This window comes from Danio rerio, chromosome 5, assembly GCF_052040795.2.
Source record: "Danio rerio strain M-AB ecotype USA chromosome 5, GRCz13ab, whole genome shotgun sequence".
Lineage (NCBI taxonomy): Eukaryota > Metazoa > Chordata > Actinopteri > Cypriniformes > Danionidae > Danio > Danio rerio.
Window position 1 is genome coordinate 63,596,973 of NC_141025.1, and position 27,914 is coordinate 63,624,886.

At 35.2% G+C, this 27,914-nt stretch overlaps 1 protein-coding gene and 1 long non-coding RNA gene across 5 annotated transcripts in view; one reads left to right on the forward strand and one right to left on the reverse strand.

Moving 5' to 3' along the window:
• Positions 1-27,914, forward strand: part of LOC137490176 (uncharacterized) — a 331,069-nt gene that overhangs the window by 280,785 nt on the left and 22,370 nt on the right. The window lies entirely within an intron of this gene.
• The window catches only part of fer (fer (fps/fes related) tyrosine kinase), a 63,720-nt gene that overhangs the window by 20,584 nt on the left and 15,222 nt on the right, over positions 1-27,914 (reverse strand). For 2 of the 4 annotated variants that reach the window (XR_015491850.1, XM_087254261.1), the window contains exons 2-13: positions 27,025-27,321; positions 26,646-26,819; positions 23,665-23,764; positions 20,716-20,899; positions 18,249-18,386; positions 16,607-16,726; positions 16,316-16,438; positions 10,360-10,549; positions 6,009-6,104; positions 5,700-5,903; positions 3,141-3,263; positions 299-355 (exon numbers count right to left, since the gene is read on the reverse strand). Coding sequence is in view for 2 of the 4 variants with exons in the window: in XM_087254261.1 (XP_087110387.1) it covers positions 299-355; positions 3,141-3,263; positions 5,700-5,903; positions 6,009-6,104; positions 10,360-10,549; positions 16,316-16,438; positions 16,607-16,726; positions 18,249-18,386; positions 20,716-20,899; positions 23,665-23,764; positions 26,646-26,819; positions 27,025-27,234 (1,719 nt within the window). In the remaining 2 variants the exon portion in view is untranslated. Of the gene's footprint in view, positions 1-298; positions 356-3,140; positions 3,264-5,699; positions 5,904-6,008; positions 6,105-10,344; positions 10,550-16,315; positions 16,439-16,606; positions 16,727-18,248; positions 18,387-20,715; positions 20,900-23,664; positions 23,765-26,645; positions 26,820-27,024; positions 27,322-27,914 lie in introns of all 4 variants that reach the window. The other 2 variants (XR_015491849.1, XM_087254260.1) reach the window with 1 other exon arrangement.

Sequence of the window (27,914 nt, forward strand, 5' to 3'; positions counted from 1 at the left end):
ATTCTACGTGGTCCCAGTCATAAGGATATATAAACTACTATACTCCAAAATACTACTATACTGTCAAAATACTTCTACTATACTGTCAAAATTCGTTTTTTTTGTTGTTTTTTTTGGCATTCAAAACTTAAAATCTCTCACTTTATTTCTAGTACTGTGACTACTTACAACGTTTACAACAAATTTACATAAATTATCACAAAGACGTTATTAAAAGTTTTATAATGAGAGTAAAAAAAATAATCATCCTACTGAAAATCAAATCTAGGGAGCAAACTTTGCTCTGGTGAGGACTTACTTTGCCGAGAAGCTCTCCGAGAATGACATCCTCGTGATTGAGAATCCACTTCTTATCCTGAGCAAACAAAATAAAAATAGCAAATTATCTTTCTGAAGCGTGTTCATTAATGAACTAATGACTCGTGCAGAGACGAACAGAAGAGAGATGCTGCGAGTCCTGTGGGTCAGTCACTCTGATGAATGATAATGATGCAATTATCACCTCATTCCACAAAAACACTCGCTTCGATAGAGACATACTGCGGTATCAACTGAACATCACCAAAATCCCACATTCTATTGCGAAGCATTTTTTTCAAAGTACCAAAATATACTTTCAAAATAAGAGAAAAACAAAGTAGTACAATCCACTGACATTTGCAAATTACACCATGTTGACATACATTTCATGAAAAAAGGACCAGGAATGCAAATAAAGCAGAATAGAGTCACCAAAACACACCTGTACATCTATTTGTCAGTGATTTCCTCTTAGCGAGTTCAATTAAACATTTTAGGTCAAACAATTGACCCAATCTGCTTTTAAGGATCACAAATAGTCGATTTAGCGCTGTAGGCGACATTAGAGAATTCAAAGAGTTTCAAAGGCAATTAAAACACACAAAGAAAGACCCTTTTTAAGACCTCTCCGCACTTACATCAGTGCTAATGACAACAGACATTTACTACAATGCTACGATAATGGCATCAATTAAAAGGCTGTTACTGGAAACATCATGAAGACAAGTGACCTTCTATTTCGACAATAAAACCTGGACAATAATGGACTTCATTCAACATGCTAATCCCCAATAATAAAAAAATAAATAAATCAAAACTGTATTTTCTGGGTTTATACAGATTTGTTTAGTTTCACTGCTGTCATTTTACTACGCATTTCCCTTTGCTTGTCTTTTAAGTCAGAAGTTCCCGAACCTTTCAGTCTGCGCCCCACAAAATAACAATGCCAGTGACTCACGACCCCTAATATTCCCTGAGGTGGTTATTGATATATAATCCTTGCACACAACGGCGCACACATATTAATAGTCTCAAGTCTATTCATCGTTTAATTTTAGAGAACACCACTTAGAGACCATCCTCCATATGTAGTTGTGCCCTGCATTTATTTTTAATGTACATGAGTGCCGTAAAGGTGTCAGACAGTTTAAGCTGGTGACATAAAATGAATGTGCTGCATAAAACACTGTTGCTGTGCCTTTAATACAACGTAATCACCCCAGGGATTACAAGCTGTTTTGTCAAATCATGCTTGCTATGTATTTTATAATTCTCTGGAACATAATTAATATTGAACTGTAAGCACTTCTGTCTTTGTGTCGTGTCTTTTGGAAGCCCAAATACAGAAACAGACGAAGCTCTGTGGAAACAGCAGCGTTTAGACGCATTTTTAGCTTCATCTCTGCTCTAACGTTGCAGCGCCTCTGGCCACGGCCCTTACCTGCGCAGTTTTGGGTGCGTAGTAACAAACCTTTGTGATCTCACAGGGGGCGGAAGTATTTTTTGTAGTCCCCAAAATTCGTTCATTGTAGGCTTGGCTAAGCTAACTTTGTAAAAACCAAGGTCTCCCTTTGCACTGAACTTAGAACTTTTTACGTTCAGAGATGTTGTTTATGTTCACACAGCTACATTACACATCAACTAAAGTTTAAAATATGAGAACATAGTGGACCACCCCTTTGATAAAATGCGTTCCTTTCTTTTTGAAAGTGTTGTGAGAAAATGCGGCACGTTTTCGTAACCTGCTTGCGTTGTGAGAAAATGCAACGTGTTTTCGTGACTGGTTTATGTTGCAAGACAATACATCACGTTTTTGTAATTTGTTTGCGTTGTAAGAAAATGCACCACATTTTATTAACTTGTTTGCGTTGGGAACAAAACTAAGCATGTTTTTTTTAAAAAGTGTTCGCGCTATGAGAATTTGCAGCATGTGTGCTGTCAAACGAATAGAGATCTTTTCTTAATTTGCAAACTTTTTTTGTAATTGCAGCACGTTAAGCTCTCTAGGCCACCGTACAAACCTTTAAAATGCAATGTACATTTGTACGACACTAATAAATCAAAGCCTAAAAATTACACGACCATATGACGATTTCAATTTTGTCTCTAAATGTGAAACTCCACAAAGTCTGAAGAGATCTCAGCATTCGCAGGGGTCTGATAGTGTTTCTTGCATGCAGCAGCAGAAACATCCCCACTATTATGATTTCAGTCAACATGCTCGGATGAGGTGCTTTACCCCTGTCATCAAAAACCCATCAGAGGAACAGCATGGCAGGCAATCATCCAACCTGATGGATACACACACCCACACACACACAAAAATACAACACAAAAACACTTACACAAGCAGACACACAGACATACAATCTGGAAATCTTCCCATCCCTAACACAGACAGACAGACGCACAGTCACAGAGAGGCAGACTCACACAGTCACATATACACACACAGACGCAGAAGCAAACACAACAGGCTTCCTGGGGGAAATCCAGCCAGTGTGGACCACCATCAAAAAAACGAGTCCAAACTCATATTTTCTAAAGTGCTACAGTCTTTTCCCGTAGCCAAGAAGAAATCAACAAGCACATCCTATCACAGGACTTTACATCAGCAGAAGAGGTTGATTTGAGAACCGCACAGCACGACATCAATTTCATGTCCTATGTAGTTGCGTACATTAGGGAAAATGAGCAATGCACCCGCTAAATTTCTGCAATAAGACATTTGATGGTTTCATATTGGAAAAAGAGTGATAGCTTTAGCAGTGAAGACATCTCGAAAGACTATGCTGAAAACAAAATGGCTTGTTAAAATGAGAAGCAGGATGACATTTCACCTTTATGACAGGGTTCAGGAGCACGACCCCAGATTTCTTGGTGATGACTTGTTTAGTGGTGTAGTGATGATCTATGAGCTGAGGGATGGTGGGGAAGCCTGTGCCTTCAAATCTGTACTGATTCTGCAGACAAAAAGAGACAAATGAAATCAGACAGCGAGCTTGTAAAACTTGTTTTCTTTTTTTGTAATCAGACTCAGAAGAAGTCAAATTAAATGTATTAACTGGCTTTTCTCCAGATATTTTCAACAGACCCTCAAGAAGCCTTTTTAAAATCCCGTTTAAGGGTCCCGAAAATGAAAATGAATATTAGCTCACCCTTTATTAAATTCTAAATGCCTAAATTCTAAATAGGCTTTAAAATAGCTACGAGAAGACTTTTAGTGCTCACATAAAATAACAGTAACGACTTTTTACTCTTTTTTTTTTTTTTATTTAACGGATTCTTCTCAGCGTCAGTATAGGATGCACTTTCATGAGCACTGTGCACTGATGTATCACCCGGAAGCAACTACCTTTGACTGAAACAATGCACAAGCACGATGCACATAAACAGCACATTGCTCTCGTGAATGCTTGTGTGACCTGTACTGATACTAGTGTTGTCACAATACCAAAAATTTTGACTTCGATACAATACCTAAATTAAATATTAGAATATCAATACCAAATCAATACTATAGAATAAAAAAGAGGAATTATTACTGAATAAAATTATTATTATTATTTATTAATAACACACAGTGTTTGCCATCACCTGTGTGTACGAATAAATAAATAAACAAACAGTTAAATTAATATTTATAAATTTTTTTTTTATTTTCCTGAATATGTTGCTTGGTCCTCACACTGTCCTTATCACACAGCTATCCTGTCATATTCATATATTATAAAAAACATTTTCGCTGTACTTTTTGATTATATGTTGCATATTTGTATATATTTATGAAATATATATATACAACGCTGTGGTGCAGTAGGTAGCATGTTAGTCTCACAGCAAGAAGGTCGCTGGTTAAAGCACCAGCTGAGTTGGTTGGCATTTCTGTTCAAAAGCCGCTAAATGCCACTTGCCATTGACAACAAAAGTTGCTATATCCAAAGAAACAATCAGAAGACGCTAATCGAATCATATGTTTTCAATGTAGCAGCACGCTGATACGCCGACTTTTGTGAAGAGACTGTTTTATTCCGCTTTCGATTTTAAAAAATTTCGAGTTTGATGAACTGAATGAGCCTGTCTGACTGTCAGTGAATGGCAAATGAAACGTCCCATACCTCAAAACTTATGTGCATTATAAGAAAAAGAAAACACAATGTAAAGTCCGATGTGTAGCATGCATTTATAACGTTTTGTTGCACAGTGGCGCTGATTTACTATACAGTACATTAAGCAGCAACTCCATTTCACGAAAGACTTAAAGGATAAACAAGAGTCCAAGACCTTAAGTATGGTGAGAATAAATGAATAACAGCTTCTAAAATGGTCTGAGGCATCCTCTTTTTCCCCAGAAGACCTACTTTGTGTTTTATTTGCTAATTTGAGCAATTGATTTTTAAAAAAGATAAATATAGTATATAAAACTATACATTATTTATATTATATCATATTACCCATATGTCTGATAAGCTTTTTATCTTAAGGGACGAGGCACAGAAAATGATGTTTCACAATTTTTTTACACTACATTATTTGAATCTACCAAGCCTAGTTTACAACGATTGCAATGTTTACATTGCTCTACTTACATTAAAAAAAATCTAAATCCCAAATATCAGAAATGACAACATATTATTAAGATTTAATTAATGTCAGTTTTAATGTTATTGAGTAGAGCACTCACTTGACAGATTTCATTCATTCATTCATTTTCCGTCTGCTTTTTTCCTGGTTTATCACAACAAAATGAACCGCCACTTACTTGACAGATTTATGTATTTTTAATTTTAGGTGGTTTGTATAATGTGTTTTTTGTTTAGTAAAATAATTTCTAATTGCATCTTTAGTGATTTTCAAATAATTACACGTCTTGTCCCAATAGGTGGATTTAGAGGTTTTTGCAAAAAAAGCACAAGTCAATTTAGCTGGTTTTGACGCAAAAAAAATTTACCTTGTAAAAAAAAAAAAAAAAGAATTAAAGAATTGTCTAAAGTGACAATTTTTTAAAAAAGGGTGTTTTATTTTCAAGCTAAAAACCTTATTACATATAAAATCAAACGTCTAAACCTAATTATAGGAGGCTGATAGAAATTGCTCATTTACAGGAAAAGAGGTCTGATGGATTTCTTGTAAATTTTGCATCTGAACTCCTCATTTCTAGATATATAAAATTTTATTAATCTTATAAAAGATATTTTTGTGTTTTTATATTGAAAAACAATTAATTGATAAACAAAATAACAAACAAATTATTACTCAGTTCAAATGTTTGTTGTGAGGTTTTTATCTGCAGTTAGTTAAATTAATAAATAAACAGGATAAAGTAATGCATTGTTAAAACAAATTAGGGTCAATAATATTACTGCAATTACACACGGACTATTTTATCGTCTACTCACATCAGCGAACTGAATGATGAAATGTCTGCGCTGTCCGTCGGAGAACACAGACAGCACGTATTCTCCAGGTTTGCCATGGCTCTCGCGCACCAGAAAGTCTCCCTGTTGTTTTAGTAGCTCTTGCGCCTCTGTCCTGGGAATGGCACCATGATACCACTCCTGCTCGCCCAGTGGCTTCTCACTGGTGGGTATCACGTCGAAAAACTTAGGAAGGACGAGAACCAGGAGGTCAAAGCAGAGAAAATGACAGGTCGGATAGAAACGAGGAGGTGTTAATGGAAAAAAGCACAAGACTGGGATTACACTTACTGACGAAGAGCCCAGGACAGACTTGGGCGAGCGGATGATTCCAGCGATGGAGTGTCTGAGGGTGTCAAACTTTGATATCCTGTCTTTGCTTTTATCCTGAAATATAATGTGCTTGTCAATGAGAAAGTCTTGTTGTACATTCACTGTGCACAAAGAGAGAAGAAAATAAAGTTTTAAATAAAACAAATCAAATACTTAGGAAAGAATAGCAGAAAGACAATTTTTTTAATGTTTTTTTGTTGCCTTTTTGAGTGCAATGACAAAACTTTTTTATACTGTGAAAAAAAAGATTATCTGAAAGTCATGAAAACGTCGATTTTTTGCTAACTCGTTTTAATGCTAATGAAGCTTAAGCTTTATTTTTTTATCATACAAATTTTATTTTGATGTTTTAAAGGAACACTCCTTTTTTAAATTTCCCTAGAGTTAAACAGTTGAGTCTAACTATTTTTTTATACTTTCAGCAGATCTCTGGGTCTGCTGGGTTCACTTTTAGCTTAGCATAGCATAAATCATTAAATCAGATAAGACCATTAGCATCCACTCAAAAATGTCAAAAAAGAAGCTTAGATAATTTTCCTACTTAAAAAGGTGATCCAGAGTGTATTTTTAAGGCTTAGTTGTGTTTATGGGGTGCAAATTAATGTGTGGCCATGCTTCATTTGTAAAACAACACATTATTTTTTCATGTCTTTGATTATATACTGCTACTCAGCTAACATAAAAATGACTGTTCTGTTTCTTAGATCGTCACCAGAAAGCACCATGCCTCTACTGGCACACACTTTGCCGTTGTGTAAATACTGTCAGTCAGTGTAACTGTTAGCTTTATCAATGTGATTTCGAATTACAGGGGTTTGACAGATAAATATGAATTTGTAGCTAAATTGTTAACGCTGCCAAACAGCATTTGCCATTGTTTACATGCTTGTTTACATCCTTGCTACAACATACTGTTAACGCTAGAAACTGTGCATGTAATAGATCAATTTTAACAAGTAAAATACTTACAGGTTGCGGCTCTCAATCCACAGCTTCTATGAATGTAGCTATGAATGTAGCTGCTCTTTCTGTGAGGATTTTTTAGCCAAATCTACCACAGAATTGGGAGAGATTTTGGAAGTTGTTCTCTGTCAAATGGTAGTGATATATATTTTTTTTATAATTTCCTGGAACATAATTAAAATTAAATTCTAACCGCTTCTCTCTTTGTCTCGTGTCCTTTAGAAGCCCATTCAGAGACAGAATTAGCTCTGTGGAAATAGCAGCACTTGGATGGCATTTTAGCTTTCCTTTGCATTGAACTTTGAGCGTATTGCATTCAGAGATGTTGTTTATGCTACATTACACAGCATCTAAAGTTTAAAATATGATATCGTAGTGGACCACCCCTTTAAAGCTTGACTCTTCTGTAGCTACACTGTGCCCAACAGAAAAAGAAAAAAAGTTGTACTTTTCTATTTCAATATGGCTAAGAAATGTACTCTCTTTCCACTGTAATGTTCAAGTAACTTTGGTGCCATACCATGGCTGCAGCAGCTGAAAATAGTCCCCAGCTAGTTAACATGTTTCCCTCTCTCTTTTTTTTTTTTTTTTTTTTTTTTTGAATGAGATGCTAACGATCTAATTCAATTCTATTATTTATGCCAAGCTAAGCTAAAAGTGCTCCCACCAGACCCAAAAATTGTCTGAATTGATTTTAAAACGGTTCGATCTTAACTGATTAACTCTAGGGGAATTTAAAATGAAGTGGAGTGTTCAGTCAGTGTAATTGATTTAAGTGTAAATGACTTTAAAGTTAATTTGATTCAATTTAATAATGTAAGGCAGATCAAATACATGTTTTACAGTGTAAACATTGCACTATTAAAACATCAGAGATTTTTGTAGCACTATGATATGGTACAACCAAGGAGCAGTTTTGCTAGAAAAACCCACTTTTTGGGTGCATGGGGAAAAAAACTCAGTTACAATCCCTGCAGTGCAAGTACTCATTTTTAAAACAGTCTTAATAAATCATACTGTGCATCAATGCACTGCCAAAAAAGAAACGGATAAAAGCAACAACAGTAAAAGTGAGAACACACTGCCCTCTTCTGCATCTTCAACACCAACAGCTAGTCAAATCACAAGCCTTCTTTTTACACAACTAAACTGCACATAGATCATAAAATTAAATGACAGGACAAATGAATATAATATTGGAGTGTAGCTAGGAAAACTTTAAGACGTTAAAGAAAAGTTTAAGACGTTTAATAACATCACAATTACTGCTCGTTGGCAATAGCAGCTGTGGTATTTAAATGTTTTCTACTGCCCTGACTCAGTGTAGGGAAACCACTTCACATTTATTATCAGTTTTTTATAGTGTGCTGTGTCTCATGCACCGGTTGCGCAGATGCGATGTGCGCCACTTTGTAAGATTATTCAGTAATATCAAAATTTCTGTTCTCTCATCCTTCCGACTGACTTTATTCTTCGGAGGGGAATACTTTCAATGCTGCTAATAGTTTGTAAAGACTGGCTCATTGTGGTCAAAGTAGTTGATTTAATTAATAAAAGTGAAACTGACAGGCACATTATGGATTGTCATTAACAGAGAATTTTTTAGCCTATAGGCTACTCTGAAACTGAATATTTCATTGTAATTTTATTTATATTAATATTTGATTTAACAGACCAGATTGTGTTCTGACTAGGGTAAATGGTGGTAGCCTGAAACAGATTTCAAAGAAAAATCTTAATATTAAAAAAAAAACAAACCAAAAAAAAAAGCTGGCCCACAAAAGATCAATGTCATAACAAAGGCTCAAATAATGTAACCTAGTTTACAGCAAGCATCATGTTCTTAGTTAGATTGTGCCGTCAATTTTTACTAAAGAAGATATATTGTTGGAGTTTATCACAAGAACTATATAAACTGTAATATTATGCTTACATTTTTTTTTTAAAAGGCACAGTATCGTGATCGGAGCTGTATTGGTCGATACTCAGAATTTTGAGGACCGGTTCCTAAAAAATGGTATCGATGCATCCCTAATTGTACCTAATGTCCATGTGTGTTTTATTTTGAGCTACTGATTTCAAATAACAATATTTTCTATAAAATTTACAGCATTTATTTGCAAAAATATCAAAAGGTCTACTTCTAGCAGACAGACTATTAGTGGTCTATTATTAAAAATAATAATGTAAAAAATCAATAACTACTAAGGTGAACACTTAAACAAAACGTTAAAAACTACAATTCCACACGGTAGTTTTACAAACAAAAGACGGTCACACCAACTAATGTTGATTTAATTTAGTTAATAGATGTTAATTGATAAATACAACATAATTATGGCCTTATTTTTTTGAAAATGTCCTCAATTTAAAGTATTTTGACACATAAGGGGATACATTGATACAGTATTGTAGCTTTGCATTTCTTTAAGCCCATGAATGCTATAGGAATAGGAATGCTATTCACACTACCAATCGCAGGTCGGCGTTGCATTTAAAAAGACCGCCCAAACTGCAATAGCAATCTCTCTTTCTCTCTCATTCTTTCTGTGGGTCTCTGTGTGGACAGTCTCTCTTGCTAGTCTGAGAGAATGCGTTTGGTTTGTGGTTAATGCTCTTGTCTAAAATCTTTTGAAACTGCAATGTGTTTGTTTGTGAACTCATCCAGTTAACTGATACCTGTTTGAGTAATACCTCGGAGAGGGTGTAGAAATGAGCAAGTCATGCGATATGCATATACAACACTCAGATTCATTTTTGCATTATTCCAGTAGGTTCAGGAGAGTGTGCGGTTTTGATTATGTTTGGTAGTTAAGACGTTTGCTACATTGAAGATGTTTCTTTTCATGCTTTTCTTATAATTTTCCGTTTAGTTTGTTCAACACAGTTAGTGTTTTGTTATAATTATTTCTGTGATTTAAGCACCTCTAATTACCTCCTCTCCAACAGGTAATTTATCATTTAATTATTGTAAATATGTTTTCCTTCACTGTACAATTTTTATCACTTATAAAAATCTAACTAAGTTACTCATCTAACTAAGAATAGGCAATCAATTAACAAATTGCCTGTTGTCTCTTTCCCTATCCATTGGTCAAGCACACACTAAACTATTATATGTTATGTCAAAATACTCTTGGATTATTATTAACATCTAAAAGGAAGTAACAGCCAGCAAAAAATAGAAACTCCTCCTCTTCTGGTGCATGACAGGATGTGGCTAATCTGAGCTCAAATGAGAATCCGGCGGATATAAAACACCATCTGCGGGCGATCCCACGTTTTCTTATTCAAATCTGTATACTGTAAAGATCTAGTCTGAATGCCTTACCAAGTGGTGCATTACCATTGAGTTGACGGAGCGGGCATCCTCTTCGTAATTGACGACGGGTGGTGGCTCTTTGCCCTCGTTCTCCTGCATCTTCTGCTCCAGCAGTTCTCTCTGTGCCATGAGTTTGGCCTCCGAGCAGCGCAGCAGCTGGACCGTCTGTCTGAGCTCCTCCAGAAACTGTCTCTGACTGAGAAACAGCACCACGCTGGAAGAGAGACAGAGATCACACTGCTCAATCCACAATAAACGCTTCTTTTAATCTCTTATTTCAGGACTTTTTTTTCAGAGCGTTATGTAAGAGGCAGAGGCACTGAATGCTATTTCTGGGTAAAATGTGTCCTAAGTTCTTTTAACTTACCAGAATAAAAATTTCAGAAATATATTGTCAGACATTTTTATTCTTGAAATTTTTTTAAATAGTTTTTCATTCATTCGTGGATCACAGTGGAGCCCTAAAGAACTATCCAGTTACTTTAAATGGTTATACTTTGACACTACCCTTTAAAAAACAAAACAAAAAAAAAAGTTCCACCCAATTTGTCAAGATGTTTTAATAATTATGGTGGCTTGAGAGAGCCAACATACTGTTATAATATATAAACTTAATATTCTTCCGTCTTCTTTTGAGTCTTCTTTTCTATACGCATCTCCTCCTAGACCGTTCAGGCTACAATAACCAAACTAACAACAAACCTCCAAACTGGTCTGACTCGGGTTGCTATATCTTTTCTAACTCATGTGACTTACGATTATCCTAAAACAGACCCAGAAAATTCGAAAAAGTCCCACTGACTTAACATTGGACCAAATTTTGTGACCTCATAACTCTGCATCAGACTGCCATACAGACTTAAGGTTACGCGTATTTAACTCAGGTTTCCTCCGGGTGCTACGGTTTTTCCCTCAGTCCAAAGACATGCGCTATAAGTGAATTGGGTAAACTAAATTGGCCGTGGTGTATGTGTGTGAATGTGAGAGTGTATGGATGCTTTCCAGTATTGGGTTGCAGAAGAAAGGGCATCCACTGTGTAAAACATTTGCTGGAATAGTTGGTGGTTTATTTGGCTGTGACAACCTCTAAAAAAAGTCAGAGACTAAGCCGAAGAAAAATGAACGAATGAATAAAATGTACCTACTTTTTATTCGCCTTGAGTCTGAGATTGAGTGTTTTCACTAAGCAATATATTAAAAGCCATAAAAATCTAATGCATTAAACATGATACATAACACGAATGCAGTCCTTTTAGATCTGTTAGTTTGTTATTATCTACAAATACTCTAATAAGAAATTGTTGACTTGTTGTAAAGTTACTTATTGCTAGAACATTGTCTGAAGAGGAAAAAATTTCTGCTTTTTTTTACCTTACTGATAAACAGTTAATGTGACTTTTTTCAATTTTATACAGTTCCTTGTACAACACCGATGTTGAAATTAAGAAACATCGCAACGCATTAGGAAACTCCAATACTGTAAAATACTGGGGTACAATCATTTTTAATATTTTAAAGATATGGTGCAGAAAAAATGGAATTTAATGTAGTGCTTCTTGTCCTGTCCCACTTTATACTATTTATGTCGATCAGGCAGTGAAGATCGTTGATTTTTAAGGAAAACAGACGTTGAACGTGGAGATTTTGTAATGGTATTTAGTTCACCAGAAGCATTTTAACTGGGTTACTAAAAATTAAAAGTCCTTCTGTATAAACCCTATTATGAATGAGACCAATTTTTGCTGTTTATTTTTTAACCACTTAAACTCTGCAGCTATTTGGTGATTTTCATCTGGATTTTGCCTACCCAAATTTAAAAGCTTTCCAAATCCACATGCAGAGGTGTAAATGCAAAAATTTGGTATCATTTTAAAGAAAACCCTTTGAATTTTCACAAAACACTATTGAAACGGTTTACAATATCTGTATATATCATCTGTGTTATAATAAACACCTAAAAAAAAAAAGGCGCTTTTTTTTATTTTTTTTTATAAACTCAAATTTGAAAGTGTACCTTTTAGGTTCAGTGTGGTCTAATTAATTTAGTGCTGTAATTAATTTTGGTGGTTCCTGCACATGTCTGTAATCATAGGAAAAAAGAAAAAGGTCTCTACCATAATCTATGCAAAAGTTATTGCATTCCAACTGATGAGAGGTGCTGTACAAGCCACGGAAACCTATCCTTGTTTGCATATTTCACTATTCTTTTGTTTGATCAAAGATAATTCACTGTGTTTGGACTACATCAGACATATAAAAGTATTTATTTATGCACATCACCTCAAAAAGAGGAGAATGGCCCTGAAGGGCACAGCATAAGGTAAGAGATGACAGCTGTCTGTGCTATCTGGGGCTGCTTATTGATCATGAATGTATTGTTTACATTTCTGCGCCATGGAAACACCACAATTTCATTTAACAACTGTTTGGCATATGAATATAATTCAGTAAAAAGAATGCTAGAACTGTATGAGCACTGGCAAGAGCTTTCATTTGAGCTATAACTTGTACATGTGTCATATAAAAAAATATGAAAATGAACCAATGTAAAATACCCAGCTCGGGTATCCAAAATACTGTGAATTTAAGTGTAAATAATTTTTATACAGTGGAATACCAAAGTGATGCATATGTGCATAAAATATAGATTCTACACTTTCAAACGACACCAATTACGGGGGTCTGGTGCAACGCTAGCCCTTTAAATCTGAAAGTGAAAGTCCATGACGTCATGGACCCGGTACCGGGTCCGCAGAGTTTAAGTGGTTAAACATGAATTAAATTTGATGGCATGATTTGCACTAAGCACAGAATTTCATCAAGCATGATTGTCATTGATTTAATTGTATACATATAAATTGTGAGTAATATATTAAAGCATCCATATTGCAGATTGAGTGTGGCAAAATAAATCTAATATCAGCAAGCTGAACTGGGTAAGTTCAGGTGTAGAGCTGAGCAGATCTGCTGCTCATTTGATTTTTGCAGAGGTGATTATATCAGCATCTCTTGTACTGGATTACCCAGCAGACCTTAAAGAATGTGCTGAAGCTGGACAAATCCTCATCCATCCAACACAACAGCACAGTTCAGTGAGCTCTATCAGCCTGAGCCCTTTCATCTTCACAGAGGTGCTGAGGTCAACAAGGACGCTCCGCTCAGCCTAATGAAGCTCTGTGGAAACACTTGAGTTCCCCACACATCATTGCTGCATCCACACACTTACAGCTGACATGAACAGAACACTAAAGCAGGAGTAACCATGAATTGATGTTATAATCCAAAAGGGTGAATCAGATTTAGGTGCATGCACAGTACAACATATGCTTTTCTTTTGTTTAAAATCATAATTCTAGTCTAAATATCTAAAAACTGTAACATCAAAAAGCATTATATACACACAAGTAACAAACATTGTTTTGTTAAACAAAATAAAATAAATGAAATTAATAAATCATCTATAATTTCATCAGCCAGTGCATGAAGTAGCATATTCATAATGTGTGATTCATTGATACCGCATATTTTTTAGTTTTTGTAAATTATGAAAATTGCGCCATGAATAAATGTTTGTCAACAGAAAATTGTACTGCTCAAATGAAATGCCTAAAGTCAACGTGCTGATGCAGTTTTTACAAACTGGAACACTAGTGAAGTAAATAGCATTTCTGATAAATGAGAAAAGTAGTTTCAGCCTGTACGTTGTATATAATGAAATTAACCTTATTATAGTTTTTATAGAATTTATAGTATTTTAATTCACTGCACAGCTACCTATTTTCAGATTTTTTTTCTTATATAGACCCTTTTCACATTTCCAGGTTTCTCAGTAGCGGAAGTCGTTATAATTGAAAAACTTTAAGCGCAGTAAACGGGAGAATGCAACAAAAACATTTTTTACAATCTTTTTTGCTGAAATCCTTAAAAGAAAAACTCCACGATGATGTTATAAAGACTTTAGGAAAAAGGAAAAAAAAATTTTTTGTAAGACTGGTGACGGCAGCCAGAGGGGAGAATAACATTATATGTATTGTCCTGCCCCATAGTCGCTGCATTGGACACCTCGCACAAGCTGTAATTAGTTTTTTTGTAATTTGAGGCATAGATAATATAATACATATAGAACTACATATAAATAACCATAAGTTTTACGTAAAAATCTAAATTTTAAAAACTTTCAAGGATTAAAGATGCTAATGACTGTTAAACGCGTCATAACTGGCTTTTAAAAAGGGTCCATTAAGATGTCTCTTAAAAAAGAAAAAAAAAAAGGTAAATGTTTAAATAAACCTTTAAAACTTAGAAAACCTTTTTAAATGTTTAAAAGTTAATTGAATAAATACACTGTGTTGTGTTTGCTTTGGTACCAAGAACTGTATATTTTCACTGGTATCGGTACAGAATACTGAAATGTTGCTACCATGACAACCCTACTTGAACCCAAGTTCAAAGTGGAAAAAAACAAGGCAACTCTTATGGCAAGAACACTTCAATAATAAATAAACAATTAAGAACAACAAACAAATGAATACACAAGTTAAATAAGATTTTTAGTGTTAATGCATGATAAGAATTCAAAAAATTTCCCGGTCACTTTGCTAAAAATGTCTTTAAGTGAGTTCATTTTATGAAAAAGGCATCTGGAATCATTAAAAGCGGGACAGTCCAGTAAAATGTGTTTTACAGTAAGGAGAGTTGTGCGGAAAAAACATTGAGTGGGGTCTTCAACTTTAAGTAAAAAGGAGCGGGTTAATCTTGCATGTCCAATACATCATCTGGTAAAAATCACTCGATCAAATCTAGTCTTAAAATGTCTTAAAATTCTGTTTGAGATTTCAGGTTGGATTTCATATAATTCATTATTTTCCAATGCATTATTCGTCTTGCCACTTATTTAAAATGTAACCTTTGTTACATTTGTAACCTTTGCAGACATTTGTTTCAACCACTTGCTTCAAAGCGTCTTTAGCAACGGCATCAGCTCGCTCATTTCCTGAAAGCCCACCATGTCCTGGAACCCAGCTAAAAATTATGTAATAAAACAGTTTTTGTAAATGGTTAACTTTGGTTTGTGTCTCCTTTATACACTTGTGATTGTATCAATGGAAACACATCTTATGACCAGGTGCGAACAGGGTCTTATGGCCCATTTCCACTGAGTGGTACGGTACAGTATCTAAAAGCACAAATGGTTTTACTTTTTCTGTTTGCGGTCACTCACCGTACGTCTATATTTGAAATAACGAACTTGAGCTCGTATTAATAACGTGAGCGTGATTACAGAAGTGTGGATTTTCACATCCTTTCAGAAACAGACAAACGTGAGAGTGACGATCAAAAAAATAAAGGAGCAATTTATTCCTCTAGCAACTTAAAAGATAAACAAACTGCCATGTTTAATTATTAACATCACCTTTTGGAGCATTATGAACTCAGGATGATGAAATTGCTTTCTAACAATGTGTTAACGTTACATGTGCTGATGAAGTGTAAAGATGAGAGGTTTGTACTGACTGTATATGTTTTGTATCGTTTATGAACCCAAATGTATGTTTTTTTTTATTTTTTGTTTTTTTTGCTATTGGTAACATTTTAGAGATCAACATTTTTTTTTAAATCGCAGATGATACAGTACCATTATAGTACAGTGGATCAACATTGATCTGCATCTATAATCAATTCCTATTCATAGAAAGGTTAGTAATTAACATTTATACATAAATATTTATGAATATAAAGGATTTTTGGGAACTACAAGTGAGAATGATGTCGACTGCAGCTTTCTGTTGTAGAACACGCCTACCAAAGGTACTATTGGTAACACTTGGCAGTGGAGAACCAAGTCTGATAAAGGTGACCCGTACCAAACCGAACCGCACTACTGATGCAGATTAAAAATAATGCTCATTTGCAGAAAACAAAGTCCACTAAACTATTCAAAGCTTTCTCTTTCAAATACTCGAGGAGTTGTTTTTCTTACTCTGATTTCTTTTCATAAGCTTTGGTAGATTCCTCCATTTTTTTCTCCAGGTCCAGCATGAGGTCCTCTTTGCTGTGCAGATTCTGCTGGGTTATTAGTAGCTCCTCTGTGGTGGACTTGAGCCTGAAATAAGTCAAACGCTCACCTTTACCACGTTATCTGACATATTAAGTCTACCACTTATTAAAGGTAGCATAAAACATCTGTGCCTACAAAATGGAAAAACTGCAGAAAAAAATATTACTAAACATAAGGACTGAAGCACAAATGCAGTCGAAATAACCCACTTACATTACTTGTAAGCTGTCTGCTGTCAAATTATTCCACAGAATCTCGTTTGCTTGAAGATTCTCGGTTTCGTCTAATAGTGTTGCATCAAATTCTACATTAGGTTCTTTGGCTTCTGGTGATCTGTTGAAATAGAAATGGAGAGGATGTCAGAAATATATTTACATTTGTGACAAAAACGATATTTAAAGTATACATGTACATAAGCTAGTATAAGGTTCTGACAGTTTGATTACCTTGGATAAAAATATCATAGTTTCAAGGTGTTGTGATTACTGCTATACAATATATTTTTATTAAATGTCTGGGTAAAAAAAAAAAAAAAAAAAATTCCACCAGTAAACACAATATACATCTATTTTTTAAAGACACGTTTAAAATATTCAATGTGAACTTTTGATTTGGATGGTCTTTTGCTGCTGGAGATACTTTCACCTTAAAAAAAATAAAAACCATTTACATTCCGCAGAAATGATTTAACAAAAAATTTTCAAACTTTTGGATTTTTCCAAAGCACAGTAAATCTTGAAACTGGTAATCGTGCCATGCTTAACTATAGGTCAAGACAAGACATTACTTTTTTTTTTTTTTATAAACTTTTGGACTTTTCCAAAGCGCAGAAAATCTTGGAACTGGTAATCGTCCCATGTCTAACTATACTACAGTTAGGCATTAAACAATTACCAGTTTCAAGATTAGCATGGGTCAAGGACAGTATACTGTAGGTCAAGACATGACATATATATAATATAATTATATATATATAATTAAATATATAATTATATTTTGGGGGCTTTCACCTTTAATAGAAAGGACAGTGAATAGTATTAACGGTAAAGCATGGGGTGCAGAGAGATGGGAGGTGGGAAGAGAGGCAGCAATATAAGTCTGAATTTGTTTAACGGAGGGAAAATTTAGTCAACACATTTCTAAACATAATAGTTTAAATAACTCATTTCTAATAACTGATTTATTTTATCTTTGCCATAATGACAGAAAATAATATTTGACTTGATATTTTTCAAGACATTTCTCTACAGCTTAAAGTGACATTTAAAGGATTAACTAGGTTAATTAAGTTAACTAGCCAGGTTAGAATAATTAGACAAGTTATTGTATAACAATGGTTTGTTCTGTAGACTATCGTAAAAAAAATTTAGCTTAAAGGGGCTAATAATTTTGTCTATGAAATGGTGTTTAAAAAAATAATAACTGCTTTTATTCTAGCCAAAATAAAACAAGTAAGGCTTTCTACAGAAGAAAAAAATATTATCAGACATAATGTGAAAATCCTTGCTCTGTTTAACATACTTTGGAAAATTATAAAAAATAATAATAATAATAATAAAAATAAATCAATTCAAAGGGGGGGCTAATAATTTTGACTTCAACTGTACATACATACATACATACATGCATGCAAACATACATAAATATCTAAATACATAAATCATATTGTTCCACAGAAACCCAAAGTTTTTGCACTGCCAAACATTCCTACATCATATGTAAAAAGTAGTGGGTCTCTTCTGTAAATCATTGTGAAAATGTATGGAAATTAAACAGAACACATAAAAAATTTACATATTTGACCCATATACAGACACAAACACATTTATTTTACACATTTAAAAAAGTGCCTTACTTATAAACTTCAATGAAGTTGTCATACTCTGACAGCGGATCGATTTGGTCGATGGATGTGTGGATTTCTTTATGAACCTTCACGATTTCATCTGTTAGCAGGCTGGTGATTTCACTGTACTCCTCCAGAATCCCCTTACTAGAGAAGAGAAGAAAAAAAGCAATAAAATGAAAAGCATTGTGTGTACCAATTAATAAATGTGCAGTTTCACCAAATGAATTAATCCATCAATCTGGACTGTCAACTGTATTGCCAACTGTGAAAGCACTTATTGACCATATACTTGTTTGTCTTTTTAGCAAACCTTAAATTTTCTCATAAATTACACTAATAATCAGTTATTCATTCCTTTTTTTATTCATGAGTTTTATCATTCAATTCATTTTAAAATAAACTGCATAGATCCCTTCATACCACACGCTCCTGCATGTCTTCTATTTCCTAAATAAATCAGATATAGGCTATAGACCATGGTGTGCTTTAAATCAATCCCAGAAGGCCTTTGCAATTGTTTCCTTCATGTGGATTAACCTCTACTCCAGATTACTGCATACTCTGTGATTAAAAAACAGCTTAGGAAAGGAAAAAAAGCAAAGAGACTTCTGTTCTCTGCTAATCCTCTGACAGCTATGAGATATTGGATTGAGGGTACAACATGCAGTGAGGGTTTTAGTGTAGTACTGGTTGCGCAGGATCCACAACAAAAGACTAATATACACGTGACAGTCCAAAGCATTCACAACAAGCAGACATGGTACAGTGAGAAAGGTCTGCACTGCCCTCCACAGATCAAGAGGAAGCTGTATTCTAATATCAATACTAAAAAGTAGTATAATGTTATTATATATAACAATCATAGTTTTACTTAGGGCTGCACGATAATGAAAAAGTCTGACATTGCAATATTTTCTTTGCTATACAGTGCATTTGGAAAGTATACATAGCTGCACTTCTCTATTTTCACATTTTTTATGTTACAGCCTTATTTCAAAATAGATTAAATTAATTTATTTCCTCTTAATTCTACACACAATACCCCATGACGACAATGTGAAAAAATACTTTTTGAAATTGTTGCAAATTAATTAAAAATAAAAAAGCTGAAAAATCACATGTACATAAGTATCCACAGTCTTTGCTCAATACTATGTTGATGCACTTTTAACAGCTATTACAGCCTCAAGTCTTTTTGATTATAATGCCACAAGCTTGGCACACCTGTCTTTGGGAATTTTTCAAAATGACATCATTTCAGTTCTTTTTTTTCGATTTTGTTTCATGTACACTAGAGCCTTAACAGTAAGAGGTGGTTAAGAATTTTGTGGCTGAAGCCATCAAACTAATATCAACAGAAGACTGCCACTTCAAACATGAAAGCAAATGATCAAACTTTGAAAAAAAAAACATTATTTTCGTGGATTAAATTAATTGTTTACCTAAAAACAATAATAATGTGAGCTAGCCAGAGTTAATTTTGACATTAGATTTTAATTTAATTTTAGTCTTAGTCTTTTGACAAAAATTCCATTTTATTTAACTAATCATTTTAGTTTTGGTCTAGTTTTAGTCAACTTAATTTCATAAGATTTTAGTCGACTAAATCTACTCTAGATTTAGTTGACTAAAATATATTTGGTTTAATTTAAATGAACATGCAGTGAACCTTCGTCCACCAGTAGATACTGTCATTGGAATAACTGGCTGATCCTTACAGTACAACCTAATAGCATCTATAAAGGTCAGCGAGAGGCTACACCGTTTCAGTTAAACAAAAGCACATACTCGAGTAAATAAAAAAAAAAAAAGATGGAGTTTACCGTGAACTTAAGAATGATTCTCTGGCATGCTAATGTCACTGAGATTGGTTGTTTATATCAGCTTTTTCCTCCCCGTACGGTTTACAGACTTTTTGTCTTGGCATCAAACATAAATCTTTTTCTCTGAGCTGTTGCCATCTCACCTACATAGTTTAATCAGACAGACGCCCCTATGGATGATGTAAACGCATCCCGTGTTTACTGTGAATTAGTTACTTTTCAATGTGTGTGTGTCATGCAAGAGACATCAAGATTAACTGTGATTAGATATTTTTCAAAAACGTCTCTCAATCACATTCTCGTTTTTATTAGTCAACGAAAATGTCAGTAAATTTTTATTATAATTGTCGTCATCATCACTTAATTTGTCATTAGAATTCGTCTAGTTTTCATCAGTGGAAAATTTGTTTGTCACAAAAATTATGTTGAAAATTTTCGTCAACGAAATTACCACTGGAGCTAGCAAAATAAACATTTTAAATTTTGATTTCACATAGATATAAAAAAAAAAACTAATTTCGTTATGACTGAAGAAACAAAGTCATATAGATCTTAAATAACCAGGGGGTGAGTACATTTTTATTCTGCAAGTAAATTAATGCTTTAAACGAATCGAATAGCCAGTTGTGTGATGTGGTGAACTGACTCACAGTGCACTGATCATCTCCTCCTGCATCTTCTGTAGGGAGTCCAGCAGCAGAGGCAGTGCAAACTCATGGTAGTGCTCCTGATGCAGCTGTGCGCTTTTCACCGCCAGCACGTACTGGTTGTGCAGATTATGCAGCTTCATGGTGGCTTTGTCATAGCGCTCACGGGCTTTCTCAGTCTCTTTGCCTGTAGGGAAGTGAAACACGGTCGTGCCGGTGAGATGAAAAGCAAAAGTGGAGGTGGTTTCTTTGAACATCTGATTGTGTTAGAAAAGTCTTTGAAAAACGCAGTTTGATAAACAAGTTGTAAGTAAAGCAATATTGGTTTTTAAAGGCCCAACACCAAAGTCAAAAGTGGTGGTTTTGAACCAAAGGGTATCAGCAAACTTACAGCACAACCTAATTATTATATTAAAAGTTTAAGACACCCTGGAGTACTTTTAACAGATTTGTGTCTGTTGAGCATCAGTTAGGACGACGTTAGCACCTGTCTGCTTTAATTGAGGGAGAAACAATAATTTTGAGCTTGTTAAATAATTTTATCTTCCAGGTTTAAAATAATTTTTGGGGCGGGATCAAAATCGGTGACGTAGCATTAATCTGCTAGTAGAGTGATGACACTCAATATTTTTCATAGCGGAGTTTTCTTATTCTATGAGAAGACCCTGCTTCTAAATTATTTATGAGAGCATGTAAAAGCACAAAGGCAAGGCAGACCTGCAAACTGTAAGACCCAATGACTGGATGAGACCACGTCCACGTACGGCAAGCTCAGTGGAGTAGCGCAAAATGTGGAGGCCCCCCTCCAGGGATCACTGACAGGGTCCCCAGTTGGGGGGGTTGGGGGGGCAACGCGGGGAAGCCTTCACAAATCGAAGAGCGGGGAAGGGAGGCGGGGTGGAGCGACAACACGGGGAAGCCTTCACAAACTGAGGAGCAATCACTAACTGAGGAGCGGGAAAGGGGGCGGGGTGGAGCGACAACGCGGGGAAGCCTTCACAAACTGAGGAGTGATCACAAACCGAAAGCGGCGAGAGCGTCAAAGTAGCCAGAAGTCATTCATTTTTAATGAGAACCAGTGGCGAGGAACAGCGCGGGGCGTCTTCTCCTGTGCGGGCGTCGAGGAGAGTTGAAATCAAAGTCAACTTTATGGTATGAGCTATGACGCGGTTCAGCGGCAAGCAATCAGGATGAAGTAGTCCACCGCTTGAGAGAAGTTCAGAGAACACGTACAGACCTGTGAACTTTGGTTCCGACCACGGTTGTTCCCAAAAGTTTGATTATTGCGGTTGCCGGATTTTCAATTGTTGAAAATCACAACGACGTGGGGCCCCCTAATCACGCGGGGCCCCCCGCGGTGCGTGCCCTACGGGCCCGTCCGCTATGCCACTGGTTAAGCTGTTCATGAAGGGTCGTTTATATTTGTTTCCATGATTCAAAGGGTTTGTTGCATTTGTTTTCCCGCGATGCCGTCAGAGCTGATACAGCAAAGCTGTTGATTTTCAGCAAGCATTTTTGTCAGGAGAGCTGTACAAGAATTGGAGGATGGCCGACCTCGTCTTTTATCAGTTAAGTTTGTTACCATTCAGGCACATTGCCTATTCTATGTTTAAAATCACACAGATTGCCAGCAGGGTTAATGGTTGGAATAGACATGGTACAAGACCTGCTGCACTACTATCCACTGTGTCTGCATTCAGACCCGGGCACTGAGGAGGAGAGTCCTCACTTATAGTGTTTACATGGTTATCCTTTATAATAATAATAATAATAATAATAATAATAATAATAATAATAATAATGATAATAATAATAATAATAATAATAATAAATTGTGCAGGGCATTAATTTGCTGTTTATTTGTTTGCATTTTAACTTTGTAAACTATAAAATCATGGGTTCCCTCACGGTTTGTCTCTCATTTTGTGAGTCAATTGAAGACAATTGTTCGCTCCCCTTTTTTCTCCTGCTCTGCCGGCCATGCCCACTCCTCCCTCTGCTCGCAGAGCTCCACTTGGATAGACTTGAACCGAAACAGGGGGGTTTCATGGCCCTTTAAGTGGACCTAACTACTAGGTACTTTTTAAAAATCATGTTGTATTGAACAACACTTAAAGTGCTACTGAGGTGGTATATGGATATGGTTAGGGTCAGCTTTGGTGGTATAGGTAGTTTAAGAATGGGATGTAAAAGATGGGTCAGCAGTATGATTATAGATGTTACTACAGAAATTAAAACAAATGTAACTACATGCATATAATTTGTTTAATATAATTACATTGATGACATAAAAACATCATTGTACTGAAGTCAATTGAATCAAATTATTATGACTCAAAGTCAATAGAAACTATTATAATGTCTATGCAGTTAAGACAAAATCTAGCAAAATCTTGAAAAAAAATGCATAATTCTAATGATCTGTGATTATTTTATTGTATTATAATAATGCTTTGCCAGTCTTATTTTAGCAGAAGAGCCAGACATATCATGGGAGGCTTCAAATATTGTACTTGACAAAGGGGGGCATTGAAGTCAAAAAGGTCAAGAAGCTTGTGTTTCTTTTTTCCAGTTGTCAAATTAAAGAACTACAAATCTTCTTCATTCCAGAAAACAATAGTATACTACTTTTGTGCTCTGTAAAAGATTTGTTTGCACTGCTTTCATACAAACAATAAAGGTTAATGGGGACCACAACACTTGACTTTCATTTCAAAATAAAAGACCTTTGATATATGATCTTTTTGTGTTACACAGGATAAAGTCATACTGTTTTGGACTAAAAAAAAGACTGCCTAACCTATGTTGCACATCATATCACAGTAATAATTCTCATTCTGAATCAGACCAGTCATATAAATCACTCCCATCACAGTAAGTCATTATTTGTGAACTTAGACATAGACAAAATCAGCTATTTATAATAAATAAAAAAAGAATAAAACACCTCACCTTTCAGAACAGCGTCCTTGTATTTTTCTCTTGCTAAAACAGCGTCCTTGGTTAACTGCCGGTAGGTGCATTTCAATCTCTCAAGATCACTTTTAGTTACCTGAAAAAAAGAGAAGGCAAGAAAACTGATCCATCACACTGATGTTACCTGAAATGGCACAAACTATACCATTATTGAAAATTAATAGGAGTATAGGGGAATCAAAATTAACAAACAAATGTCCTACAGAACAGTTTTACAAAAGTTCCTTTTTGCAATATTTGGATGACCTTTAATTATTAATAAATTAATTTCTAAATATTAGAAATCAAGACTAAATATTGTTAATTACACATGTACTAACACTGTAACAATACAAAGTAAATTTAAATTTCATTCAAATACACCATGTAACTTGTCAAATTTAAGTAATGACAAAAAACACAAGCCCTTTTTGAAGCTGGAATTAATGTGCTCATGAATTGGTTATATTTATTTTGTTTTGAGGTCTTTTAACAGTATTATCAAATATGTTGACTAACATGTTGACGCAGAGGCCATGATTGGCGAACAGTTGCATTTTTAAACATTTTTACTTGTTTTTAAGGGCACCAATTTCAATCATTTTTTAAGATTTAATTTAAATCCCTTGTGTCTCCAGAATGTATCTGTAACGTTTCAGCTCCAAATACCCATCAGATTATTTATCATACCTTTTTAAATCTGGGTAATGTTAGCTGTTTTAAGATTGTAGCCGTTTTTGTTGTCTGTGCCCTTAATGCTAATTAGCTAGTTCTCCACCCTCCCAATTTTACAGTAAAACACTCTCTGATATGTCAAAATATCACAGGAATGTTGATTTTTCAAGTTCATAACACCTTTAAGATGCATTTCATCCCTCTGGCCACAAAAGTGCAACACAGAATACAGCCGAAAAACGAAAACTAAAATTAAAACATTTAGCACGTTTTAGCAATTCTAGAGTTTGTCAAAAATGCATTTGATCAGATTTCTTTTATAGTGTAAATGTGCATGTAATAGAAATATCTCAACATCATTCATACAGCTGGTTACATTACACTTTTGTTACCAATGCAATAGCTGACCCATTTGTATTGCATTGCAAAGTTTTCCATTATCAGCACCACTGTGGGAAATGGAACATGTTTCCTGTGTGTCTATATGTGCGCGCACATACAGAAGGCCTTAGGCTTATCAAATTCATCCACAACTTTGGGGTGGGGGGTTAGGGGAGGGGATTGTCACTCAAAATCAGGTGTGAACCAAGCAATTGAGCCAAATGTGAAAACACCAGCTAATTGTGAGCTCCCACATATAAAAAATCTTTGATACAGCAATATACATGTCATATATGTGTACTGCATTTGTTGAATTTTGTAAACAATTTTGTTGTTTAAATATGATATTGCATTAATTTGCATACATGCTTTATAAACTGAAAAATAAAAGCTAAAGCCTATTTGTTGTGTTTATGACGCAGATCCAGGAGGCCATCAGCATCAGCGCTGGTTTCGCATCAACTCGTCTGTATCAAACAGCAATATTCTTCTTCCATTTGGCTTCTTTGGCAAATTTGTCTGTAGGCACGTGTGGTCATACGTTATCGTCCCGTGAGTTACAAATATGTGTGATCAGAGCAAACATGATTTTCCATTCCAAAAACATGAGGCGTACCTTGCTCCTTTTGACAAGAAAAAAAAAAAAAAAAAAAAAAAAGAGCGTGGTCCTCTTTTTTAATGTCACTATGAAACGTCTGAATCAGCTGGGTATTAATTGTGCAAGAGTGTTGGTGTCTATGATGTTACAATTGTAATATTTAATACTATTGTGATATTTAAGATTCAGTCAACTCTGGATAACTTGAAACAGCGAGCTCTAGTACAAACTGCTGCTCTGGGATGAGCCGCGTGCAAAATAATTGCGGCTTTTAGTAAACCATTCAAAAGACGTCCCTCTTTACGCAGAAAGTGCATTCAATCGGCTACTTATGCAGCCAAACTAAAATTATTTAAAATAATATTTTTAATCGTTTAACTGAAACTATTAATCAAACGCACCCTTTAGGTTAACAGTTAATCGATTATTTTGAGCATCCCTAGCACCAAACTATTATAAACACCATCACTACAAGTTTAAGATTAACAGATTTATTGCAATTGAAATCACCAATAATTTGTAAATTATTGCATTCTTTTTCTTCAGTGCCCCAACTTTGAACAAATGGTAAACAAATGGAAATATATTCCCATAATAGTACATACAGACTACACTACATATAACCTAAATATTTAATATATAATCTCTAAATAGCACAATAATATGTCTTAAAAGATAAATATTGCTGCAAAATTTGATAAAAGACGCCATAAAATAGTCAGTATAATCTCCTAATAATCTTTCTTTAGGTGTAAACCAAGAGGAAACACTTCAAATTTCATTGTTATAATCCATCTTTATAGATTTTTAACAAATTTTGCTGCTTTTTCTAACTTACTCTTATTTACTCCGAGGGCCGTTTATATTGAAGTTGACATTTAGCCATACCATGTTGGTGTTTTGTAGCATCTAATGTTTACAATGTAGATAGTAAAAATACACACATACATACACTATGGACAATTAGCTTACACAATACACCTATAGGAAGTCTTTGGACTTGTGGGGGAAACCGAAGCACCCTGAGACAAACACCACACAGAAATGCCATCTGACCCAGCCGGTGCTAGAACCAGCGACTTTGCGGTGACAATGCTACACTCTGCGCCACCATCCATAAAATGGGCTGATTTAACAGCTTTTGGAACAACCTAATTGTTTTCTGTTCAATTAACTTAAATTTGGAAAAACAATTACGTTAACTTGATTTGTGTTGGGACAACATGAAGGAATTGAGTAGGGCCCAGCATTTTTTACAGTGTATGCAATGACAATAAAATGTGACTAATGGATTTTTCTGACCCTGATCTTTCTAAAGGCTCACCTTGTTCATCTCGGACTCGATCTGCTGGTGGAGGCTTTGGTAACTCTTCTTAACCTGTTGCTTGTCTTTGATCATCATGGTGAGGCGGTGAAGAGGCCCTGAGTTGAGCTCCTCAGCATGGCACTTCATGATCTTACTCAACTGCTCTGTCTGCTGCACCATGTGAGTCCACGACTGATAACACAAAAAACCCACATATGAAGATACAAAGAGATAGAAATAAGAAAAAAACATGTGGGCGAGAGACTGCGAAACAAACAAAGAGATCGAAACAGATAGATATGATGAGAGGAACAGACAATGCCTGATTAACTGGTAGTGAGCATTTAACAGATGATAAGCATCAGCTCCACCGGTCTACCTATAATGCAGTGCTTACCTTGGACACATGGCTGACATAGTGGATCTGAGAGGAGTTGTCGTGCTTGTCCACCTGCTGGCTGATGTTGATCAGGAGCGATGCGTATTCCTTGTCGCTCTTCACCCGGAGGGTCATGAAGCGCTTCACTGTCTCCAGCAGCTTCAGCTCCCAGTCCTGCAGCTTCATCAGACCCTCGTGGGAGTTCCTCAGGTCCCGGCCGAACCCCATCTTACACGCAAGGCACGCAGTCTCTCTCTCTCTCTCTCTTTCGCTCGCTCAGTAGGCTGTGGTGATCAGGTCTGCATTGTTACTGTGCTGAAAGCGGATATGAGTAAAAATAATGGCGGGTTAGATGAAGTGAATGAAAGTAAGGAATCACAAACTGTCTATCTGCTATTCTATCCATTTTGATGCTGGTTTCTTGTGGTTGAGAATAACTTTTGTACAACTTGTTGAAATGTTCCATGGGCCATTTTTATTATATTTGGTCAGAAATAGGTTTATTTAAGAAACTAATCTTACAAACCGTTTGCAGGGGTCATTTCTATGATGCAATTTCCAGTTTTTATACCATATGTTGGCTGTATCACATGACACATTTATATTTGATTCTCACTTTAAAATATCTTTCGTTAAAGGAGTTTATTAAATCAAAATCTAATAAAAATGACACTGTACATTTTTTTCAAGAAGAAAACCTTTTTCTATTAGCTATGCTATAGCTTAGCCCTGTTGTTGCTTTTTTTTAAATGTTATGAATAGTATTTTGATGCTTTTATGAATAAATTAAAATAGTAGAGGATCTGAGAGGATCTGATGGATGGGGCAACCATTACTGCATCCAAAATGGTGAAAAGCCTTGGAGTAACGATTGATGACCAACTAAACTTCTCTGACCACATTTCTAG